This window comes from Mustela putorius, unplaced genomic scaffold (assembly GCF_011764305.1).
Source record: "Mustela putorius furo isolate JIRA1106 unplaced genomic scaffold, ASM1176430v1.1 tig00003869_pilon_pilon_pilon, whole genome shotgun sequence".
NCBI lineage: Eukaryota > Metazoa > Chordata > Mammalia > Carnivora > Mustelidae > Mustela > Mustela putorius.
This window is the reverse complement of record NW_025422021.1, coordinates 21326397-21350759: the sequence shown is the minus strand read 5'-3', so window position 1 is coordinate 21350759 and position 24363 is coordinate 21326397. Positions and strand designations below refer to the sequence as shown.

The 24363-nt window shown below is 38.5% G+C and overlaps 1 protein-coding gene and 1 long non-coding RNA gene across 23 annotated transcripts in view; one reads left to right on the top strand and one right to left on the bottom strand.

Moving 5' to 3' along the window:
- Positions 1-1614, top strand: part of LOC106004974 — a 41871-nt gene extending 40257 nt beyond the window's left edge. The window contains exon 4 of the long non-coding RNA XR_001178099.2: positions 796-1614. This is a non-coding gene — a long non-coding RNA (uncharacterized LOC106004974). The remainder of the gene's footprint in view (positions 1-795) is intronic.
- BAZ2B (bromodomain adjacent to zinc finger domain 2B) overlaps positions 1-24363 on the bottom strand; it is a 316560-nt gene that overhangs the window by 29778 nt on the left and 262419 nt on the right. For all 22 annotated transcript variants that reach the window (XM_045066575.1, XM_045066584.1, XM_045066581.1 and 19 more), the window contains 3 exons: positions 23800-24043; positions 16811-16873; positions 15678-15822 (listed from right to left, as the gene is read on the bottom strand). In XM_045066575.1, the coding sequence (XP_044922510.1) occupies positions 15678-15822; positions 16811-16873; positions 23800-24043 (452 nt within the window). The remainder of the gene's footprint in view (positions 1-15677; positions 15823-16810; positions 16874-23799; positions 24044-24363) is intronic.

Below are 24363 nucleotides of genomic sequence, written 5' to 3'. Positions count from 1 at the left end.
GAAGGGACAATAGTGGTATTAAAACAAGTGGAGGAGAAGGAAATGCCCTTGTTACAGAATGAGCATGGGTTAACTAGTACTGCTGGGACAGGTACTGCCACACTTTTCAAACTGGATGCTTGGTAGCTTTGGTAAGATCCCTGTTGGGGTGATTTTCTTGAGACTCTTGAATGTGAACTGGACTAGATCCACATAGGACGCAGCTGCTCTGAGATACTAGCTGTGTTAGCATGATGATAAGAAACCCCAGGACTTGAGAGGAGAAGGCCTGATAACATGATCTTCATACAAAGGATGTTAAATGATAGAATCAGAACAGGTCTACCTAAGTGGACAATAGTTTTGACTTTACTCCTTCATCTGAGAGGCAATGTGAGAAAAGATACAGTTATGGGGCGCTTGGGTGGATCAGTCGTTTAAGTATCTGCCTTTGGCTCGGGTCGTGGGATTGAGCCCCACATCAGGCTCCCTGCTTGGTGGGAAGCCCACTTCTTCTCCTATTTCCCCTGCTTGTGTTCCCTCTCTCGCTTTGTCTCTCTCTGTCAAATAGATAAATAAAACCTTTTAAAAAAAATAGTTCTTTCAGATCATACGAGCCCCATTTCAGGTGAGGAAATGGAAAGAGAGAGCCTAATTTGTGGCACATGTTTTTATACAAAATGGAAAGAAAAAAGGAACAAAGAAAAGAGAAGATAGCTAGACTTCTGGCAGAAACTCCCTCACACAAATACATGTGGTACTGCTTATAGAGAGAAGGATTTATAAGACAGAAGTTGATATGTTGTATAATTCTAGAGTGTGGAAGTGTTACCTGCCTCAAAAACCTAAAAGACCTAATGAGATGGTGGAAAAGAGACCTTTGAGATGAGACACAGAAGATCCAATAGACATGAGCTTGAAAAGTCATCCACAGAGGGGGATTCACCAGAAGATTAGGTGAAGAAGGTGCCTGGGGAGGACTGTTCTTCAGAGATTACAGCTGTTAAACCTCACCCCCACCCACCATCTGGTAAGATCTCACAGTCTCTAGACTCTTCAAGAAAGGATTTAGAGAACAGAACCTGGGGACATACCTGTATCATCTCAACTCCTGAAATGGGGTTATGGGTGGAAATACTGTCATCACCTCCACCTCATGAGTTTGATTCAACTCCAGAAGCCAGACTTTCTCTGTTCCTAATCTGGGCTCTTTCAACTGTCAGAAGGACTAGGGCTGGGCTCTGTCCCTGGGTCCCCCTCCAAAGGATTGCTAATCACTCTCACTGTGCTGAAAGAAGAGCCTCAAATATTTATGGGCTTGCTAAATAATGAGGGATCAAGTACCTACCATTCCAGAATGCACAAAGGCCTTGGCTAACAAGTTCCTTTATTGGAGCAGGGAGTTGGTTGTTACCTATGGCTCAAAGCCCAGAATCCCATTCACTGCAAAGTCCTTTGGGCCTTTTGTGTGAACTCCAGTTGTTCCTTTATCAGATTGCATACTGGCATGGAAATACTGAAGTATCGGAGGCAGGCCCCTGGCCAGGGCGGCCTCCGCCATTAAAAGATGGCGCCTGGCTAGTTGCCATGTTAGGATTGCCTCGTGAGACTAAGCAGAACACCCAAAGAGGAAGTAAACAGCATTGGTTGCTAGCGAAGTTGTTCGTTTAGGTGCACAGCCTGATTCGCTCCCTCCTGTACCCTGCTCGCTGATTGGTCATGTAAGCGTATATAAGTGTGTAGACTTGCGGAAATAAAGAGAAAGAAGATGCATCCGAACCAGGGTTCTTGTTGTCCTTGCGGGGCGAGGGCGATAAATGGTGCCGGCACCCGGGAACTAAAAAAAGGAATCTTGCAAGGTAATCCGCAGGAAAGCGGGGAGTAAAGGTCCGCAGGTAAGCGGGGACATTAGCCACGTTCAAAAGTGGGAATTCCGCGGTAAAGCGGGGAGTAAAAATAGAAAAACCTTGCAAGGGAGAAGTCCGCAGGTAAGGGGGGTAAAACCACGACAAAGGTGGTGGGAAACTTGTACAAGACCGCAACAAGAAGCGGGGCGGCCATAGAGCCAGGATTTTCTTATCGAAACCGCAGGTAAGCAGGGAAGGGACCACGATCAAAGTGGTGGAAATCTTGTACAAGTCCGCAATAAGAAGCGGGGCGGCCTTAGAGCCGGGATTAACTTGTACAAATCCGCAATAAGAGGCGGGGCGGCCTTAGAGCCGGGATTAACTTGTACAAATCCGCAATAAGAAGCGGGGCGGCCTTAGAGCCGGGATTTAGCGGTGAGTCTTTAATGTCCACGTCTGTTGTCTGTGTGTTCATAATGGGATCTGAAGTATCTAAAGTGTGGTTGGAAGGGTCTTTAGATGACCTGCTGAAAGCCAATGGAACTCCACTAAAAGCAAAAACTGCTCGGGCCTTTTTGAATACAGTGGGAAAGGTTCCTAGATGAAGGCTTGCTAAACATAACTCAATGGGACCATTTAGGGGAGGATTTGAAGAAACAGGATGCTTTAACTCTTCACCTCAAATTTAACATAACAAAAGCACAGGCACAGGACATAGTAGTCTCCTGCAGAAATTGCGTGATCTTACTACCTGCACCGTCCTTGGGGGTTAATCCTAAGGGTTTGTTACCTAATCATATATGGCATATGGATGTCACACATGTTTCAGAATTTGGAAAGTTAAGATGTGTTCATGTCTCTGTAGATACCTACTCTGGAATAATATTCGCCTCAGTGCATACGAGGGGAAAAATCCAGAGATGTTATCGCCCATTGCCTACAGGCTTTTGCGGCATGGGGAAAGTCACGCCAATTAAAGACAGATAATGGTCCAGCCTATAGCCCACACCCCTTTAAAGCCTTCCTACAACAACCTGACATTGACTCGATACATGGAATACCCTATAACCCACAAGGACAAGGTGTTGTGGAGCGCACGCATCTTACAATAAAAAATGCGCTTTATAAACAAAAAGGGGGAATAGGGGACACCTTCAGGTCCCCTAAAGATAAGCTCAACACCATTCTCTTTATTTTGAATTTTTTAACGTTGGACAAAACGGGTAAATCAGCTGCAGACAGACATGCAAGTGATGCTACTGCTTCCCCTAAGCCTTTAGTACTTTGGAAGGACACCCTCACTGGAAAGTGGAATGGACCAGATCCAGTGTTAGCATGGAGTAGGGGGTCTGTATGTGTTTTTCCACAGGAAAAGGAGACTCCAATTTGGATCCCAAAGCGGCTGGTGCATGCAGCCTTGCCTTAAAACACCAGTCATGATGCTGAAGATGCTTATGATAACTCTGGGGATGCTACACCTCCTGTGGCAGACTCAAGCCAGAGAGCTGTGGGCAGTGGCTAAAGCATGGCTATATCCTTTACCAGTGACTAACTCTTCTCTCATATTCCCTCCTCTCCCTTTGATGCATGGCAGGTCTGTAACTTGCTAGGAGCATGTACTGATATCTCAGCAGTGTCCATGTTAAATGGTGGCAAATTCCTCAACTGTTCTTATAAACAAAATGACTCTAGTACCTTTGAGACAACAGTTAATGTGTCTTGTCCCAATAATATTACTTATCAGCCCACTCCCATATGGGTCTCTCCACCATTCCTTTTCCTTGTAACAAATGCTAGCGAGCTGAATGATATGTTGAATTGCACTAAGAATTGCTATCTTTCCCAGTGCTGGAATGTCACAGCCTTCAAGCTGGCTGTGATTATGCGTATCCCTACCCATGTTCCTATCCCAGTTTCCATTCCAGAGGACAAGTTACCGGTGGTGCTATCCAGAAAGAAGAGAGATTTTGGTATCACAGCCGCCGTTGTGATAGCATTGGCTATATCTACAGCAGCTGCCACGGCAGCAGCAGTCTCGCTTGCTGCAACTATACCCACTGCGGAAGCTGTGAACACCCTTGCAGAAGGAACGGCGGCTGCCCTTCAAACATAGACTCAGATCAATGCACATCTGCAAGCAGGAATCCTGCTAGTCAACCAGAGAGTGGATTTGGTTCAAGAACAAGTGGACATATGGGGGGCCCTATTGGGACTGGGATGTATAGTACCCTTTCCGGCAATTTGTGTAACTCCCATAGCCCATACTAATATGAGTGACTTACAGAATGTCTCCCGACAACTCTCCCAATATTTGCGGGGGAATTAGTCCGCAGAATTCCAAAACTATACTCAGCACCTGCTACTAGGCATAACAAGGATAAATAACACCAGAGGTGAGCTTGCAACCCTCCCAGAGATAATCAAAACATTGCAAGATGTGTTAACCTTTATGAAACAATGGGCTAGCGTAATTGGTCTGATGATAATCCTCATAGTGGGCTTGATTCTGCTAGTAAGGAAACAGCAAATTTGGAGGCAACAGCAACATAGGCAACAGCAAGCCATGGTGCAGGCCTTGTTAGCCATCGAGGCTGGAACATTCCCCCAAGTGTGGCTAAGTATGCTGGATCGGTAGTCAATGACGGGTAAGATTGGTGGGGGAAATATACCAACCTAAGACAGGACGCAGATATCATTGATATCTGCTGTCTGATGACGGGTAAGGCCACTGACAACCTAAGACAGGCACGATCCCTGCCATAAAAGAAAAAAGGGGGAGATGTCGGAGGCAGGCCCCTGGCCAGGGCGGCCTCCGCCATTAAAAGATGGCGCCTGGCTAGTTGCCATGTTAGGATTGCCTCGTGAGACTAAGCAGAACACCCAAAGAGGAAGTAAACAGCATTGGTTGCTAGCGAAGTTGTTCGTTTAGGTGCACAGCCTGATTCGCTCCCTCCTGTACCCTGCTCGCTGATTGGTCATATAAGCGTATAGAAGTGTGTAGACTTGCGGAAATAAAGAGAAAGAAGATGCATCCGAACCAGGGTTCTTGTCGTCCTTGCGGGGCGAGGGCGATACTGAGGTATTTAAGTCCCACACAAGCATTTCCACGTATCAGTTGGACATATTTGTTGTGACCTCTATGGCAGCTTTGGTAACTGTGGGCCAGGCATGTTGTCAACACCCAGATGCACTGACCAGGCCTGCCAAGGCTGCACAACACAGTTACATACCTGGAGGTGAAAGACTGCATTTCTTATGCAAGAATAGATTCAGGTAGGGGTACTGAAAACAATGCCATTTTGCTATTTAACAACGATGTTTGACACTAGTACTACAAGGGCCTATGACTCTGGCAAAGATATTCTGATGGCATTTGTTAGCTTTTGAGTATCTGATATTCTCTAGCCACTAAACAGTATATAGTGTTCCTGGATATGAAGGAGTTATTACATCTCTCCCATGTGCGGACCATATAATACTATTAAGACTGAGACATATTTATTATATAGTAGGGTTTCCAGAAATTATACAATCATACATTTGAAGTTCCTTTCATAGTTGCTGCCTTTCAGCAATGGGCTGGCCAACATAGTACTGAATGGCTGGTCCATGTTCCCTCTTCTCCACAGAGAGTACAGAACGCTGGAATAGTATTCTAAAAGATGGCTGCACGAACTCCTCCACAGTTACCTCCAACTGCTGTCTGGTCTGGACACTCCTATACTCTGAACACTCCTCATACCACATAAAGGTCCCTACACTTTGGTGAAGTTCCCTGACATCTTGAAGTTGAAGAGCAGAGATGAAGAATCTACTTGGCATCCTGGGGAAACTGAGTTTTTATACCCCAACATTCCTCTCCTTTTTTGGTACCTTTCAACTGGTGTCTGGGAGGCTCATATTACGGAAGAATGGATGGACACAAATGCCGATATTCTCTTGTTTTGTAGATGACACTTGCAAGTAACACCCACAGGAGGGGCAATTTGAATTCTCTTTTTATTCCAAACAGTTCTAAATTTTTGTTGTGCACTCACCCTATAAGCAGGAGATTTTGCTGCAGTCCTTATACCCATACAGTGTACTCTGTCTGGAGGATATCTTTGGTGGGAAAATGGCACCTCCCGATTTCATGTGGAACTTACTGTTTCAGAAAAAAAGGACAGACTGTATGGATCGCCCCTGAAGATAATGATGGACTTGGCATGGGGATAAGGATGCCTACCTCAGAGGGTGAGAGGGTGGATGTAGTATGAATAACTCTCTCGTCGCCTTTCTTACAGATATTAGCAAATTGTACTGAATGGTCCTCTACAGCGATCCCACAGAATGACACTTATTTCAAAGCTATTGGGATGCTGTATTTGTCATCCTCAACCTACTTAATTACGGAGGACCTTGTGGGCATTCCACTCCCAGACAATGCCACAGGAATTACTCATTACTCCAGACTCCTCATTTACTTGGGCTATCCGTAATTCTGTCCTTACTAATTATACTGTGTAAAACTCTATCTTATTAGAAGAAGAGGGACACTCATATCCTGACAACTCAGCTCCCAGTGACCCATTTCCCACATCAGGGGTGCCTGGTAGTACTTTTCTCCCCTTTAGACCTATAGTTGAGTCTCACTAATGGAATGCTGGCAGTTATCCCCAGGAAGTATAAATGCCATATGGATACAAAATGCAGCATTGAACCAGACTGGCTGACACTCTGTGATCCAGTAGAACTTGTTTTCTTATGTGAACAGCAGAGCCTTCCTGCTTCCTACCTGGATATAACATTGTCTGCACACTTTATCAATAACTATGAGATCTTTTATAATGCCTTTAACTGGCTGGTTAGCTTAGCTGCTTAGAGTGTGGTACTAATAGTGACTCAAAATCTAAAAGGCACTTGAGACTTTACCAGTTATGATCTCTGGTGTCAGCATCAGAATGTACCTGTAAATCGACAGGTACACAGGGAAACAAGCTTTTATTACTTTGCACAAGGGCTCCTCCCTTGATAGGCATCCATGAAGCTGAGGGTATGACCCCCAAATCAGCTACCCCAGGGGACAATGCCATTGAGAAGTCTTGGGGTTTTACCACTGAACACTTTAGCATTGATTCCTTGACCTGAATAGTATTATAAATGTATAGTTTTAGACCGTTTGTTGGATATACTATAGAAATATGGCTCAGGGGAAATCTAAATCTACTAGTGTCGTGGATATTGTTTTTTGGAATTTTTCTGGCTTATCTAAGGCCTCCTTCAGAAGACACCATTTAGGGACGCCTGGGTGGTTCAGTTGGTTAAGTGGCTGCCTTCGGCTCAGGTCATGATCCCACTGTCCTGGGATCGAGTCCCACATCGGGCTCCTTGTTCGGCAGGGAGCCTGCTTCTCCCTCTGCCTCTGCCTGCCATTCTGTCTGCCTGTGCTTGCTCTCTCTCTCTCTGACAAATAAATAAATAAATAAAATCTTAAAAAAAAAAAAAAAAAGAAGACACCATTTAAAATACAATTGATAGAATGTTTATAGCAGCAGTGTCCACAATATGGAAAGAACCTAGATGTCCATCAACAGATGAGTGGATAAACAAGATGTGGTATATATATCTACAATGGAATACTATGCAGCCATCAAAAGAAATTAAATCTTGCCATTTGCAAAGATGTGGATGGAGCTAGAGGGTATTATGCTGATCGAAATAAGTCCGTCAGAGAAAGACAATTATCATATGATCTCCCTGACACAAGGAATTTGAGAGGCAAGACAGGAGGTTCCTGGGGGAGAAGCGAGGGAAAAATAAAATAAGATGGGACCAGGGACAAACCATAAGAGACAAACTGAGGGTTGCTGGTGGGGGCAGGAGGGGGAGGGTTAGGGTGGCTGGGCTGGGTGATGGATATTGGAGAGGGTATATGCTATGGTGAGTGCTGTGAATTGTGTAAGACTGATGATTCACAGACCTATCCCCTGGGGCAAATAATACATTATATGTTAATAAAAAATAAATAAAAATAAAATATAATATAATTGATAGAAGGCATCCATCAACTGAGGAACACCAAGGGTCAGGGGGTGGACTAAAGGCGAATAAACCCTCAGTTTTAGCTAAATGGCTACAGGGGCTCTCCTCTTCCCTCTTCCCTGAGGCCCATCAGCAAGCCAGATTAGCCACTGAGCTAGTTTGCAGAGGGACAACAGGGCCTTTAGCTGTTGTCAGCACTGTTCCCAAGGCTCTCAGTATGTGGAATCTGCCCTTTGTATTCCTAGGCTCAGAGTTCCTTTGATATATATGCTGTTGCTTAGATAAACAAAGTGTTTTCAACCTCCTCTTGAACTAACCTAAAAATACAGAGTATGGGGGCACCTGGGTGGCTCAGTGGGTTAAGCCTCTGCCTTCAGCTCAGGTCATGATCTCAGGGTCCTGGGATCGAGCCCCGCATCGGGCTCTCTGCTCTGCGGGGAGCCTGCTTCCCCCTCTCTCTCTCCCTGCCTCTCTGTCTACTTGTGATCTCTTTCTCTCTGTCAAATAAATAAATAAAATCTTTAAAAAAAAAATACAGAGTATGAAGGAAGGCACCTCTCTTGGGAGCTCTTGTTGCTTGTCCAGTCTACAGTCTGGACAATCAATATAGAGGCTCAGCAGATCCTATGTTCTTTGTTATGTCTCTACTCTAGAGTTGCCAGACTGATAAACTTTGTTGTTATTAGCAGCATGTGTTTCACTTATGGTGTGAGTTATCTTGCATCTTATAAAACATGAATTTAGTTAATAGTTTTCTTTGGAGGTAATCTAAGATCTGATATCTTCTCTTTGGATAAAGCTATTATAGGATTTTTAAAAACACTTGGGCATTTATTTTTTTAAAAACTTGTGCATTTAAACTTTTAAATAGATGAATGTTAAGTCTAATTTCATTAAGAACAGATTGTGCTTTTAGATAATTTTTTAAAAAGTGATAAATGAAAGGAATAGAATATTGCATATTGTTAATACTGTATTAACTTTTAATATCCACTTATTTTATGGTAGTTTCTACCAGTTAGTACTTACTCATCCTTATCAGCCTTGCCTCTCAGATACACTACTTTCCTATAGTGCACACTAATATGCTCTTGTTCTTTGCCTGTTATATATAGTATATCTTTCCAATTAGATTGTGAGCTCTTTCTGGATGAGGACAGGTTAACTGATTCTTTTGTACCTCCATAATGCTTCGTATAAGGCATAATATAAGTGCATATTAAGCACCTGATGATTAAAATCATAAAGGTTTTTCATTTTAATGAGCTGGAAGATAAAGGAAAGGATCTACATCTGTTATTTATTTTATAACTTTCATAGCACTTAAAATAATATAGTAGATGCACATTCATCAGTGAATTAATAAAAACTTCATGAGGAAATAACCCCTAAGTGAAAATTTATTCCTACTTTTCCCCTGTACCGTGCAATGACCACAAATAGTAGTATAAAGTATAATTAATGTTTATGTATCACTTTGTAGTTCTCTTAAATCCATTATTTGACATGATAACAACAAGAGTTTAGACAGAGCCTATTAAATTTCTTTTGTAGAGAGATCAGGGTCCAAAGAGGCTAAGTGAAAGAGCCCGAATAGAAATTGAGGTCCAATAACTACAAATTCAATAAATGTTATTTAATCTGAGAGGCCTAAAATTAAAAAGAAAAGTTTCCTGTAAGCTTTTCTTATAAACCTTATAAAGACATTCAATTACTTACTTTCTTATAATATTTTTAAAGTGCCTGTGATATATATAGTTCTATCTTTAACACTAAGAAGAATCAAAAAGTACATATGACAATTATCAAACTTAATATGAATAGTTTATCTATCAATTGCCAAGATAATGGTATAATTATTTGGTTTTCTAGGAGTTCACAGATAATAAAAAATAGTTCCACTTACATAAACTGCAGAAGAATTTATAAAAGGGCTAGAACTTGAGCTGGATCAAGAAAGGTGAAATTTAGATGGTGAAGAAAAGGCAAGTTAGCATTATATTGAACAGAATTTGATAAAACAAAGCACGCAAAGTATGCAAAGCAGGAGGAATGCACATATGTTAAGCAACGGTGAGTAGACTTGTCTATGTTAATTCATACTGGAGAACAGTATAAAGATATTTTGAAGTCAGATTTACAGAAGTCCTTGAATGCTTGAATGCTAGGTAGTATACAGACTTATTACATCATGTTATCAGCAATAGGGAGTCACTTAAGGTTTTGGAGTAGAGGCATGACATGATGACAGAATATAATGGAAGGAAGAGAATGAACATAGAGAAATTGGGGACAGGTGTCATAATCCACATACCTATTAATAAAGAACCAATTTCAGCAGTGTTGAAAAGAAATTAACTTCAGACATTTTGAAGGAAAAGTTGATGCCCTAGATAACTTCAAGTTTACATGACCAAATGATTGAGATTGATGTGCCCCTTAATCAAATTGAAGAATATGTAACTGGTCTTCAGTGGGGTTCGTTTTTTTTTTGTTTGTTTTTTTAAGCTTCACAGATGATTCTTATTATAGATAGGCAAAGCCACGTTTCTTTACTGTTCTTAAGCTTTACCAAGCCTTGGCATCTAACAAGTGACTCATAATTTTACAACTTCTTTGTAATTTTATAATTTTAAATTAGATCTCTAAAGATATATGCACTTAACATTTATTGCAGCATTAGTTTTTTTAAAAATTCGAATTAGTTAACATACAGTGTGATATCAGTTTCAGTTGTACAATTTAGTGATTCAATACTTATATACAACACCCCGTGCTCATCACAAGTGCCATCCTTAATACTCATCACCTGTTTTACCCATCCACCCCCCCCCCCACCTCCCCTCTGGGAACCATCAGTGTGTTCTCTATAGTCAAGAGTCTGTTTCTTCGTTTACCTCTCTCTCTTTTTCCCCTATGTTCATCTGTTTTGTTTCTTAAATTCCACATATGAATGAAATCATATGGTATTTACCTTTCTCTGACTGGCTTATTTTGCTTAGCATGATATCTCTAGCTCCATCCATGTCATTGTAAATGGCAAGATTTCATTCTTTTTAAGGCTGAGTTATATATTCCACTGTGTGTGTGTGTGTGTGTGTGTGCATGCGCGCACACATATGCCACTGCTTCTTTATCCATTCATCAGTCTATGGACATTTTGGCTCTTTCCATAATCAGCTATTAGAAATAATCCTGCTATAAACACTAGGGTACATGTACCCTTCAAATCTGTACTTTTATATTCTCTGTGTAAATACCTAGTAATGCAATTGCTAGACTGTAGGGTAGTTCTACTTTTAAATTTTTGAGGAGGCTTCATACTGTTTTCCAAAGTGGCTGCGCCAGCTTACATTCCCACCAACATTACATGACAGTTCCCTTTTCTCCATATCCTCACCAACATTTGCTGTTTCCTGTGTTGTTAATTTTACCCATTCTGACAGGTATGAGGTGATATCTCATTGTAGTTTTGGTTTGTATTTCTCTGATGATGAGTGATTTGTGCATCTTTGTATGCGTCTATTCGCCATCCGTATGTCTTTTTGGGAGAAATGTCTGTTCATGTCTTCTGTCCATTTTTAAAAATTGGATTGTGATTTTTTAGTATCTGAGTATTAGAAGTTCTTTATATATTTTGGATACTAATCCTTTATCAGGTATGTCATTTCTAAATATCTTCTCCAATTCCATAGGTTGCCTTTTAGTTTTATTGGTTGTTCCCCTCACTGTGCAAAAATTTTTTATTTTTATAAAGTCCTGATAGTTTATTTTTGCCTTTATTTCCCTTGCCTCAGGAGACATGTGTAGTAAGAAGCTGCTATGGTTGTATCAGAGAGGTTACTACCTATATTCTCTTTTAGGACTTAAATAGTTTCCTGTCTTACATTTAGGTCCTTAATCCATTTTTAATTTATTTTCATGTATGGTATAAGAAAATGATCCAGTTTCATTCTTTTGCATGCAGCATTATTTTTAATAGCCAAGATATAGAAGCAACCCAAGTGTCCATCGATAGATGAGTAAGAAGATGTGACGTGCGTGCGCGCACACGCACACACACACACACACACACACACACACAGAAATATTACCCAGCTATAAAAAATAATAAAATCTTGCCATTTGGAATAACATGGATAGGCCTCAAAGGTATAATGCTAGGTGAAATAAGTCACTCAAAAAAAAAAAAAAAAAAAGAGAAATACCATAGGATTTGATGCTCATATGTGGAATTTAAGATCAAAACAAATGAACAAGTTAAAAAATGAAACAACCCCCCCCCCAGACACTTAAATACAGAGAACAAACTGCTGGTTGCAAGAGTGGAGTTGGTTGGGGGGTGAATGAAATAAAGGGGATTAAGAGTACACTTATACTGGGGAATCTGGGTGGTTCAGTCAGTTTAAGCCCCTGACTTCAGCTCAGGTCATGATCTTAGAGTGGGGACTAAGCCCCGTGCTCAGCAGGGAGTCTGCTTCTCTGTCTGCCCCTCCCCCTGCACCTGTTCTCTCTCTCTCAAATAAATAAAATCTTTAAAAAAAGAAAAGAGTACACTTATCTTGATGAGCACTGAGTAATGTATAGAATTGTTGAAACTTATATTGTATAGCTGAAACTAATATAACACTGTTATTATACTTAAATAAAAAAATAGATTTCTCTACTAAAACTTTCATTTAATTTCATTCAAAACAAACTCCTCCTCTTGGCTTCTCTAATTCAATTTTTAAAAAATACAATTTTTCTACTGAGGATTGATTCATCAAATTTATCTTTGATTCCACTTATATGATATACAATAATTTCTCACAGGAATTCTGCCTTTAAGATACAATGGTCTTCCCATGTTCCTTGGTTGTATCTGGACTTATAGTCTCCCTACTTCATATCTAGGCTACTAGAGTGATCCCATACTGATTTTTCCACCCCTTTTTTCACCAATCCAAGGTGTACTTAACTCCCAGATTATTTTTGTCTCTGCCTTCAAGAGCTCATAGTGTACTGATAGAGCTGGCCATGTATGCCAAAAATTATGATGAAATATTAAAAATAGGCTATATAACATTTCTCTGTTTTGTGCCTTTTAGACACTTTGTGTTTATACCTTTCACTGCTTCTGACCTCATTCTGATTTGCAAAGCTGTGTGTATGTGTGTGTGTGTGTGTGTGTATTTGAGAGAGACAGAGAGAACACAGGAGTGGGGTGAGAGGCAGAGGGAGGAGCAGACTCCCCACTGAGGAGGGAGCCCAATGCAAGACTTGATCCTGGGAGTCTGAGATCGTGACCTGAACCAAAGGCAGCCACTTAGCTACTAAGCTACCCAGGTGCCTTGACTTGCAAAAATTCTAACTTTTCTTAGAGTGACTTGAAAAATTCTAACTTTTCTTTGGGACCACCCCTGGATTGGAAAGCAAGTATACTGGGATATAGGTCTATCTGGAAAAGCTAGGAGTTTCCTAAATACATAGCCCAGAACAATTCTGTTTTTGTTAGGTATTAGGGTTCTGCATAAGATTTTTAAAATTTTAAACAATTATTTAAACAAAACTAAAGAAACAATTAACCCATGTAGCCCATTTCTTCTACCACCCTCCTCCCTCCAACCTCTGGCAACAACCAATCTGTTCTTTTTATCTATGAGCTTGGTTTTCTTTTCTTTTTCTTTTATTACTTTTTTAGATTACGCATATAAGAGAGATCATATGGTATTTGTCTTTCTCTGACTTCACTTAGCATAATGTCCTTGAGGTCCATCCACATTGTGGTAAATAGCAAGATTTCATTCTTTTTTATGGCTGAGTAACATTCCATCTGATGTATGGGTGTGTGTGTGTGTGTAGACCACATTGTCTGTCTTTATCCATTCATTCACTGATGGACACATAGGTTGTTTCCATAACCTGGAATAATATGTGAATAATATGGAATAATTTGTGAATAATGCTTCAGTGAACATGGGGGTATATATACCTTTTGAGTTAGTGTTTTCATTTTTCTTTGGATAAATATCCAGAAGTAGAATTGCTGGTTATATGGTAGTTCCATTTTTAATATTTTGAGGAACACTTATAATCTTTTCCACAGGCTTCACTGATTTACATCTCCACCAAGAGTTCCCTTTTCTTCTCATTGTCACCAACACTTATAATTTCTTGTCTTCTTGATTCTAGCCATTCTAACAGGTGTGAAGTGAGATCTCATTGTGATTTTGATTTGCATTTCCCTGATCATTTGTGATATTGAGCACCTTTCCATATGCCTGTCGTTCAGTTGGCTATGAGTATATTTGCTTTGGAAAAATGTCCATTCAGATCTGCCCATTTTTTAATCAGATTGTTTTTCTGTTTTGAGTCACAGGAGTTCTTTATATATGTTGGCTATTAGTCCCTTATCAGATATAAGATTTGCAAATATTTTCACTCACTCAGTAGATTGCCTTTTCATTTTGCTGATGATTTCCTTTTTTGTGCAAAAACTTTTTAGACTCATGGAGTCCTGCTTACTGATCAGTATTCATTCCATGCTTTAAATATTTTTATTTTAAATGGTAAAAAAAAGGAACCCACCACAGTCTTTTGTAAAATCATCAGGCTGGCCAACCCACATCAATTTTTAAAAAGAAATAAAAGGCAGCTAGCTGAAGCTTCCATGTACCCTCCCTGACTCCATCAACTGCTTATGCACTGGAAAGGCACAGCCTGAATTTCATGTATCATTCCAGTACATGACTTCATACTCTTACTTCATATAATTTGAAGCCATAGGAAATATATTATTGTGTAAAGAACACTGTTTACTATATGCCAACAATGCTTACATGCCAGCCACTACTCTAAGTACTTCACGTGCATTATTAATTGCCTCCCCCCACCGGCAAAAGATTTTTATTTTAAAAAAGGCTGGTTCCATTGCTTAAAACATCTACCTTATAGAAATTTGGGTCTGGATATCTATGTGATTAATCAATCCCCTCTTTCCACTGGACTGTTAAACTACTACAAGGCATGGATTGTGTTTTATAGATCTTTGAACCTCCTGTAATGCCTAAAAATCCCTGGCATAAAGTATATATTCAAAGAAAGTGTGTTGGGAGAAGTTTCTGCCTATATATATCACCGTGGAGCCACAGCTACATCCCTGGACTTGGGAGCACTGACTAATACTCTCAGTCCCATTAGAATTTTCACATTTGGAAACACCCAAACACATGGTTCTAAAAAGTTCAATTCCAGATGGCTTACCAGCACATAAACACACTGTGTACTGGGTTAGTTAATGCAACACAAGTGGAGGCAGTAAGAGAACAGTCTAAAGGTAAAACATCAAGGATTCTGTGGTAACCCAAAACTCAAAGAAAAAAGTTTAATGGAGAAGGAGGTGATCATAAATATCAAACATGAACAAGATTTCAAGATGAATGAGGATTATGATAAGGATCTTAGTTTAAGCAAGTTATGTCTAGGGATACTGTCAGGATGGATGCTTGTTGAAAAGGTTGAAGAATAAACCACATGTTAAAAAATCTGACAATGGGAGAAAAAAATAGAGAAGCGGCTATAAAGGATAATACAGGTAGAGATCCTTGTCCACTAAATAAGAAAGGAATAGTCTATGATGTCAGAAAGAGTGGCAGAAGAGAAATCATGGAAGGAATATTTATCAGTGAAAGAGGCATTATGATTTCAAAAGGAATGGGAATCAAGGTTTTACAATGTTTACCCGTAAACCAAATTTGATTCTGGAAGCACAAAATGTATTGAAGAAGTAACAGAGTTTTTAAAAATATGGTTTTTCATATTATTTTGTAAGAGATTAACAGTTCCTACCTTCACCACTCTCCATGCCTTCTACAAAAATCCCCCCACACTGGGGAAGAATCCAGTACCGGCGTCTGTAACGATCCTGGCCAAACATCATCGAACGTAAAGAGTGAGAAGCGTCAAAGAGCTTCCTTCTGTACTGACTCTGTTGCTGTTAAAAAATGATGCATATAATTAAGCTATGGATGTCAATTGGTTTAAGAATTAATATATAAGTGACTTTACACTTATTATGCCTTTAATAAGCAGCTAAATTCCACTTCTGGGAACAGACAGCAAAAGAGTTAATATTACATGCCTGACTTTAATTTCAGTAACATTTAAAAAGTTAGAAATTATTTTGAAAGTAACAGGAATATTTTTGTTACCATGGATTAAACATGCTTTATTTTATCAGTTATCTTATAGTAAAGCTTGTCTTATGCTTGATAATAAAAAATGTGATGAAGTATTTTGCTGGCCAGAACTGGCTCAATCCTATTGGTTATATCATTTATGACAAATAATTCTCACATATGTAATTGACCATACCTGTATTTGCTTGTTTTTATACTCATACTGTAAACCTATGTAACATACAACTAAGTTTTGGGATAAATTTGAGATGAATCTAACATTGATATAATATACAGCTATCTCATAGTATTAATCTCATTATAATTCCAAAAATTCATCCTTTTTATAAAAGTTCATTTAAAACTTCAATAATGTTATTGAAATTCAATTTTTAATTGACTATTTTAAATGAGAAGTACACAAATATATAGTGTATAAATCTAATGCAAATAAAATATACATATATAGTAATGTAAAATGAAACGTAAGATGCTGAAACTATTACCATGATATTTGATCAAACTTCAAAAGTAATAACCTACAAGATATAAAACCATACATTTACTTATATTTTGTATTTAAATGAAGAGCTGCAGAATAAGGCCCTGATTAAGTTTAGGCTTTTAACATTGGTTGGCATTAAACTTTTTTAAAGTTTAATTGTGAGACTGTTTCTAGAGCTCCTCATTTTAATTACTTATAAGAAAGTTTGTTTTTATTTAGCAGCCAGAACTAATCCCATATAAGGTGGATCTTTAAAACACTGAAAAAAAGATGTTAACTGTAATCTGAAAAGTGCTTACTTTACTCAGTTTTTCAATCTGTTTTTCTAGCTCTTCAACACTTGCTGCTTGGTCACCTTCATCCTACACATAACAAAATACAGTATCATTTACCTGTTTTTAAGATTTATCTCTTTAATCAATCAGCAAATATTTAATGAAAGTCTCCTTTACACAAAGTACCAGGATAGGCACTATGGAAATAGTATACAAAGTACTAGGATAGGCACTATGGAAATAAGTAAGACTCAGTTGTTGCTCTTTATAAATAATATGGTAGGGAGAGAAAATATTAACACTAAAAAACAAAAACCATCAAAGAGTAGGAAGCTATAAGGATCTCAAGATTTAAGTAGAGATCAAGAGTTACGGAGTTCAGGGGAAGGTGAGATTCATTCTAGTGGGAATCTATACTAAGAAATGCTACATGGAAGTAGTTGTGTTTTTATTGTTGCTATTGTTGTTTCTGTTTTAAGAAGTTGTGTTTTACTCAGCTGTTGAAGAATGGTTAGGAATTGATCAATGAGAGAAGAGAAGGCAGGGCATTCCAGGAAGAGTTTGACATATCATGACCTGAAAGGTACATTAAGGATAGTGCGGGAGATGAGGCATGGATGAGTTTGAGGGCTAAATTGTCTAGATCTGTGAATGCTTGGCAATGGACAATGATATCCTTTGAGGGAGGATAAACATCAGAACTATGCTTTACAAAGATTAATCTGGTAACAGTTGTAAGATGGCCTGGAGCAGGGAAAGGACTAGAATTGGCAAATCTTGTTAGTAGATTCCTGCAGTGATTCAAGAGGGAAGGAGAATGTGGGCGTCACTGGTGTTAAAGAAATAGAAATGAGAAAAGCAAAGGGATGTAAGAAATAATACATAATTAGAACTGCTAAGTCCTGACGAGTCCAGGATCTGAGGCAGGGAAGGGTGAGGGAGAGGAAGGAAGGAGCAAATTATGATGTTAAAGTTTTAAATCCGGGAACTGCTAAAATACTGGTACCTTAATTCAAAAGAGTCATTTTTTAGAGCAAAGAAGGTTAAGTTACATTTTGAACACTGAGATTTTAAAAGAAAAAAATAATCTCTACTATATACAGTATTAATTTCATAAATGGAAAGTACATAGGTGGCTATATGAATTTTTTCATTCTAGAAAATAAATATAGGAAAACTAGCCCAAAATTTTGTGTTTGAGAAGGAAATCATGAGGTAATAGAGGGTATATATGCTTCTTTGAATGTCAGCTACACTACTTTCATATAGGCAAATTACTTAACTCTTCTAAGACTGTTTTGTTATTCGTAAATCGGTCTTAATATTATCTGTAACATAGGATTTTTGTGAGAACTAAGTAAGAACAGATCTGATTTATATATATATATTATATATATCTGATTTACATATATATATATAAATTATATATATATATATATATATATATATATATATATATAAAAACCAGGAACTATGCTAGTTGCTTAGTGTATATACACACACACACACACACACATATATATATATATGTAAGATTACTTTCCTTCTTTCTGAAAATTATACTTTAATAAGATGATGTAGGTACACTTAGGATAAAAAAACCCAGAAATTTATTTTTGATGTTCACTTTTTTTTTTTTTAAGATTTTATTTACTTATTTGACAGACAGAGATCACAAGTAGGCAGAGAGGCAGGCAGAGAGAAAAGAGGAAGCAGGTTCCCCGCTGAGCAGAAAGCCTGATGCAGAGCTTGATCCCAGAACTCTGGGATCATGACCTGAGCTAAAGGCAGAGGCTTTAACCCACTGAGCCACCGAGGTGCCCTTGATGTTTACTTTCTATAAGCATTTTTACAAAGCCATGTTGCCATCAACCACTCGTGAACAGTTATTTCTACACCGGTATCATTATTGCCCTAATAAAAGGAAGTGAAAGGAAAATCTCAGCAGTTTTACCGTTATCTATCATTATCCACTCCTTATCCAAATTCAGTGAACCAAATTACAAAAGCATTTCGGGCATACTTTTTTTTGTGCTAATAGTAATATGATTTCTATTTGGGTTAAAAAAAAATCCTAAAATCTTTAAATTTTGACTCTCAAATAGATACTTCATATCTATAGGATTCTGAACAGATCTTCTGACCAAAGGATAAATGTTTGATAATTTGCTTATGTAAAAATAAAATTCAACCAACAAATATTTGAAACAAGACATGGCAGTAGCTATGTATCAGCCAAATTAACTAACAGCCCTTTCTAAGACTCTTCCTATGATGGAAAAGAAGTAGAATGTCAACTAAAGTTCTATTTAAAGGAGCTTTGGCTAATAGTCCCTATAATTTTAAGAAATATGAAAGAATCTGAAAGACCAGAGTGAAAGGCAAAAAGAAAACTAAGAACACAGAATCCCTGCCATTGTGCTCCACAGTTTATCATCCCACAGGGAGGGCCATGATATGTCCGTATATGCTGGAGTTTAATTGCCCATATAACTTTACATGCCTAGTTGTGAAGTTAAGGCTCACAAAAGTTTCAACACAGATCTAAGCATTAGAGAGACTCCATGTGTTAAAGGAATGAAAAGTGAGAAGATGGGATCATATTTGAGACAAAGGGCTATCCATGACTCAGTCAAGGGCAGTATTTTCTAACTGAAAGAGATCATGTGGGTCTCTTCAATTAATCCTTTGAGAAGTATAACTACTGAGAGACCAAATCTATTTTTGGAGGAATAATGTGCCTATCTTACCAGTTAGATTCATTTAAATAGTTAAGATTTTATTTAATAGGAAATTGAGAAGTGGCTGCCATTTCTTCATTATGAAGAATAGCTCTCAAATCATTTAAAGGAAATGCTAATTTGCCTTCTTAGGTCCTAAAATATTTATTATTTTTAAAAGCTTTTAAAATGTTTTCTCATATTAATAACAAGCAATATACATTTGCCAGAATTTTGATCAATGAAACCCTACAATCTAATTAACTCTATAGTTCAACACTCATAAAAAATATAGAGTACCACTTTAAATAATACATCTTGTCTAAGAAACATAATGATTTTTAAATAATTAATAATGATTTTTAATCTCCCTTAAAGAAAAAAAAATGTATGGCTTGTTAATTTTCCATGTGAAAAAAGCAGCCAGGCAAAACAAATAATTTCTGTAAATAAACTCTAATTTAGTAGGATAACTACCCAGTATTTTAAAATTTATTAGAGTTAATACTTCAAAACAATTTATAATATTAAGTGCTGAAGAGTGATCCTAATTCTATGAAAAGGTGATTAATAAGATCAGAAAGGTTTAATTCCTGCTACAGTCAGCTTTTCTTGCCAAACGAAGCAGACCAGTTATAAATGGTATCTTTTGTTTGAGTGATTACAATTCTAATATCCAAATTACATAGCCTTCACATTATTTATCACAGCATGGAAATATATGATCAAGTGGTTTCAAAAGTACAACGTTATGAAATAATTAATTTCTGCAAGGAATCTCAATGTAATCTCCTTTTTAGATTGATACTCAAAAGAAGTAAAGCTCATTCTAGAGATTTTTATCATTTTAGTTTAAAATATAACATGGGAAAGAGTTTATGAAAACATTTTGCCATTATGCTATTTTTACTTAAGAGAATTGTATGACCATGACCTTGTAAGTTCCTCCACATTATCCAGATTCAGTCAAAATTTTGATTCAGTAATTCATCACTGGTTTTGATTAGGTATTATTTTCATACACTCTATCAATGAATTCATCCTTCTAAGTGTTCTTTCCTTATTTATCCAGCAGTACTTAGTTGATGCAGTAAAGGAAAAGAATTTTTTCTTGAGGGATGCCTAGGTGGTTTAGTTGGTTGGTCGTCTGCCTTTGGCTCAGGTCATGATCCCGTGGTCCCGGGGTCAAGTCTCCTATCGGGTTCCTTGCTCAGCAGGGAACCTGCTTCTCCCTCTGCCTGCCACTCCCCCTACTTGTGCCCAAGCGCTCTCTCTTTCTCTCTCTCTCTATGACAAGTGAATAAATACAATCTTTAAAAAACATTTTTTAAAAAAGGAGAGAATTATCTCTCAATTTCCTTAGCTAAACACTCCCAGAATTGAGGACAGAGGAATGATTGACAGTATATTTTTTGAGTATCATTCTTCAGGCTTATCAGTATCTTTAGCATTCTTTTCTGGTAAAAAGGGAACTTTGACCTTTATTTCCCTTTTATACATGTCTATTTCTGTGGCTTATGGTAGCTTCCATTAAACACACACACACATACACACATACACCCTCTATGACCTTGTCTTCTTTCCTGTATCCTATTCTTCAAAGCTAGCCCCTCTGCCTTGATTGAATACCCTCCAAAATCTTTAGGGACCTCATACCATTAATTATTCTCTTCATCTCTTTAATCTTCAACTCCCCCCTCTCTTATTTTTTTGACTCCCTTCAACCAAAAATCACCTTATATCTTTCACAGCTGAAAAATCCTTGGTCTTCATCTACTTCTAGGAACTAACTACCCTTTTTTCTGAGGCACCATGCTTAAAGCAGTCATTTTCACTTTCTCACTTCTTATTTTTCTCATTCATAGCCTGCTTTCCACCCCTGCCCCTCTAATGAAACTGCTGGCATTGGTTACCAATGAGTCCACATTGCCAAATTCAGCAAACACTTGCAGTCCTCATCACACAAGATTCCTGCTGCCTTGATACTATCATTGTCTCCTTTTGGAAATGTTTGTATTTTCTTGATTTTTATTACTACACAAGTAGAAAAGAGTTAACATTGTGGGCCTGACTGCTATCCTTTGAAAGCCTTGCTCTTAAGATTGGCCCTTGGTGTCTGGGAACTTGGATTTTATTTTACTTTATTTTATTTTTTTAAAGATTTTATTTATTTATTTGACAGACAGAGATCACAAGTAGGCAGAGAGGCAGACAGAAAGAGAGACAGAAAGAGAGAGGGGGGAAGCAGGCTCACCACCGAGCAGAGAGCCCGATGTGGGGCTCAATCCCAGAACCCTGGGATGACGACCTGAGCCAAAGGCAGAGGCTTTAACCCACTGAGCCACCAGGTGGCCCTGGGAACTTGGATTTTAAAGGATTTCCTTCACTATGATCAGACTGGCTCACTAAACTGTGCTATCAATGTGGTTCATTCATACTTTTCTTCTGGGAGTCTGGAATTTTGGCTCATGCTATGCAAGTGGTGCCCATGTGACCATTCCCCTAGTAAAAACTCTGGGCACCAAGTCTCTAATGGGCTCTCCTAGTACACAACATTTCACATATGTTACAACTTATTGCTGGAAGAAATAAGCTCGTCCTGTGTCACTCCCTAGGAAAAGACTCTTAGAAGGTTGAGCCTGGTTTCCTCTGGATTTTGGCCCATAAGCCTTTTCGGGTTGTGCTTTGTTTCTTTTTTGCTATAAGAATTCATAGACATAGCATAACTTGATTCTGAGTTCTCTGAGTTCTCCTACTAAGTCGCTGACTCTGGAGGTGAACTTGGGGATCCCTGACCCACTACAGAAATCTCTTTCTATTTCTTCTTCATCAAAAAGCCTTGTGAGGTCTTAAATATCAGTGTTCCCTGGGGGTCCAACTTCAGTCCACTACTTTATACACTAAATCAATTCCCTGTGTATGTGTTAATAACCTCTATATCTATATTTTCAAGGCTGACCTTTTCTTCAGGCTTCAGATTCTTAAATCCAACTGACTGCTGAACTTCTGCATAGGTACTTCAAACTCAACAGGTCTAAAATAAGGCTGCTGTCGTTTCCTACCTTCCACTACCTGTTTTCTCCCCCATCCTCCCCGACCATCTATTTAATCTGCTCCTCCTGATTTCTTGGTCTCAGTAATGGCAACAACAGCATGCAGTCTCCCAAGCCAGATAGTTGGAGTCAATCCTACCCATCCATCAACCTACAAAGCACATCTTCAAATACTACTCATTCTTCCCACTATTTATTGAATCCTTTCCTCCTTTATCTCAACTACCATTAGCCTAGTTTCAGATGCCTCACAACTCATCTAAACTATTGCACTATCTCCTGACTGATCTTCCACCTCTGATCTTGCCCTACCCAAATCTGTTTCTATCTTCTGCAGAATTGCTATAGTGAGTCACATAAAACTGAAGTCTTCCCAGGCGATTACCTTACTTATAATCCTCCAGTAGCTTCCTATCACCAAGAAAGTCTAAAATCCTAATACAGAGCTGTGTTGGATATGATAATAGTAGTAGGAGCACCTACTAATTCCCTTAAAGCACATTGTGGTTTCAGGCTTCTATGTCCTCTGCTGTTCTCTCTGCCTGGAACACTTTTCTGTGGATTCTTCCCCAGGTCAACATGCAGCCCAATGAGTAGCTCAGCTAATGAGTCCAGAAAGACTTTGTGAGAATTTATTCCTCAAAAAGGTCAAATGCCCTTCCTTTGTACTTGACTAGCACATTGTAAATACTGCTACCAAATCAGTGAACACTTAACACATTACTTTTTCTTATTTCAAATATTCCTCAGTGAGAGTGTAAATTGAGAGGGGACTTCCACAGTGTCTTACTCATCTTTGTCAAAAGTGCCCAAAGCTAGGCACATAATAAATTGGTATTTAGAAAATCTACCAATCTCACTAAATCTGACAACACTTTTAGGACATGAAGGACCATGCAAATGAAAGACATTATGTTACCAGAATAAAGAGAATACCTTAAGTTAAGATTCTGCATAGTTCTCTCGAGAATGCTCACGTTATTATATAAAAAGAAAAACTTCATTTCTCTTATTCGGTATAAGTGCCTTCTATGTGTAGGCATTATATTTAATATCTACTTAATTATCACAAAAAAAACTTTAAGAGGTGAATCACACTGAGTTTTCAGATGAAGAATCTGAAGTAAATAATTGTCCAAATGAAGTTCAAACACAAATTCATTTGATTCCAAATTCTCTATTATTTTCCAATATGTTATGCAGTCTTTGTTAAGTTTAAAATCAACCTAAATTTGATTACCTCATCTTCACAGATATCAGTCTTCTTTCCTTTTTTGTCTTCTTTATCTTCTTCATCCTCATCATCTTCATCAGCTTGGTCTTCACTATCATCATCGTCATCATCATCAAAATCACTGTCTCCTCCCTTCCTTCTTCGTTTGCGTCCTGGTGTGGGTGTGCCCAATGGATGCTGTTCTTCTCCAAGATCAATGCCACCTGAAGTGTCTCTTTTGCCTGTTTTCTTAGCATGAATGATTCTGAGCCTTTAAATATGAAAAGAATAATGATATGGTAAAGTCTTCTCTCTCTACTTTTTAGAAAGCGAAACATTTTTTTTTTTTTTAAAGATTTTATTTATTTACTTGACAGACAGAGATCACAAGTAGGCAGAGAGGCAGGCAGAGAGGTAGGCAGAGAGAGAGGAGGAAGCAGGCCTCCTGCTGAGCAGAGAGCCCGATGCGGGGCTCGATCCCAGGACCCCGAGATCATGACCTGAGCCGAAGGCAGCGGCCCAACCCACTGAGCCACCCAGGCGCCCCGAAAGCGAAACATTTTTTAAGAAGATTTATTTATTTGAGAGAAA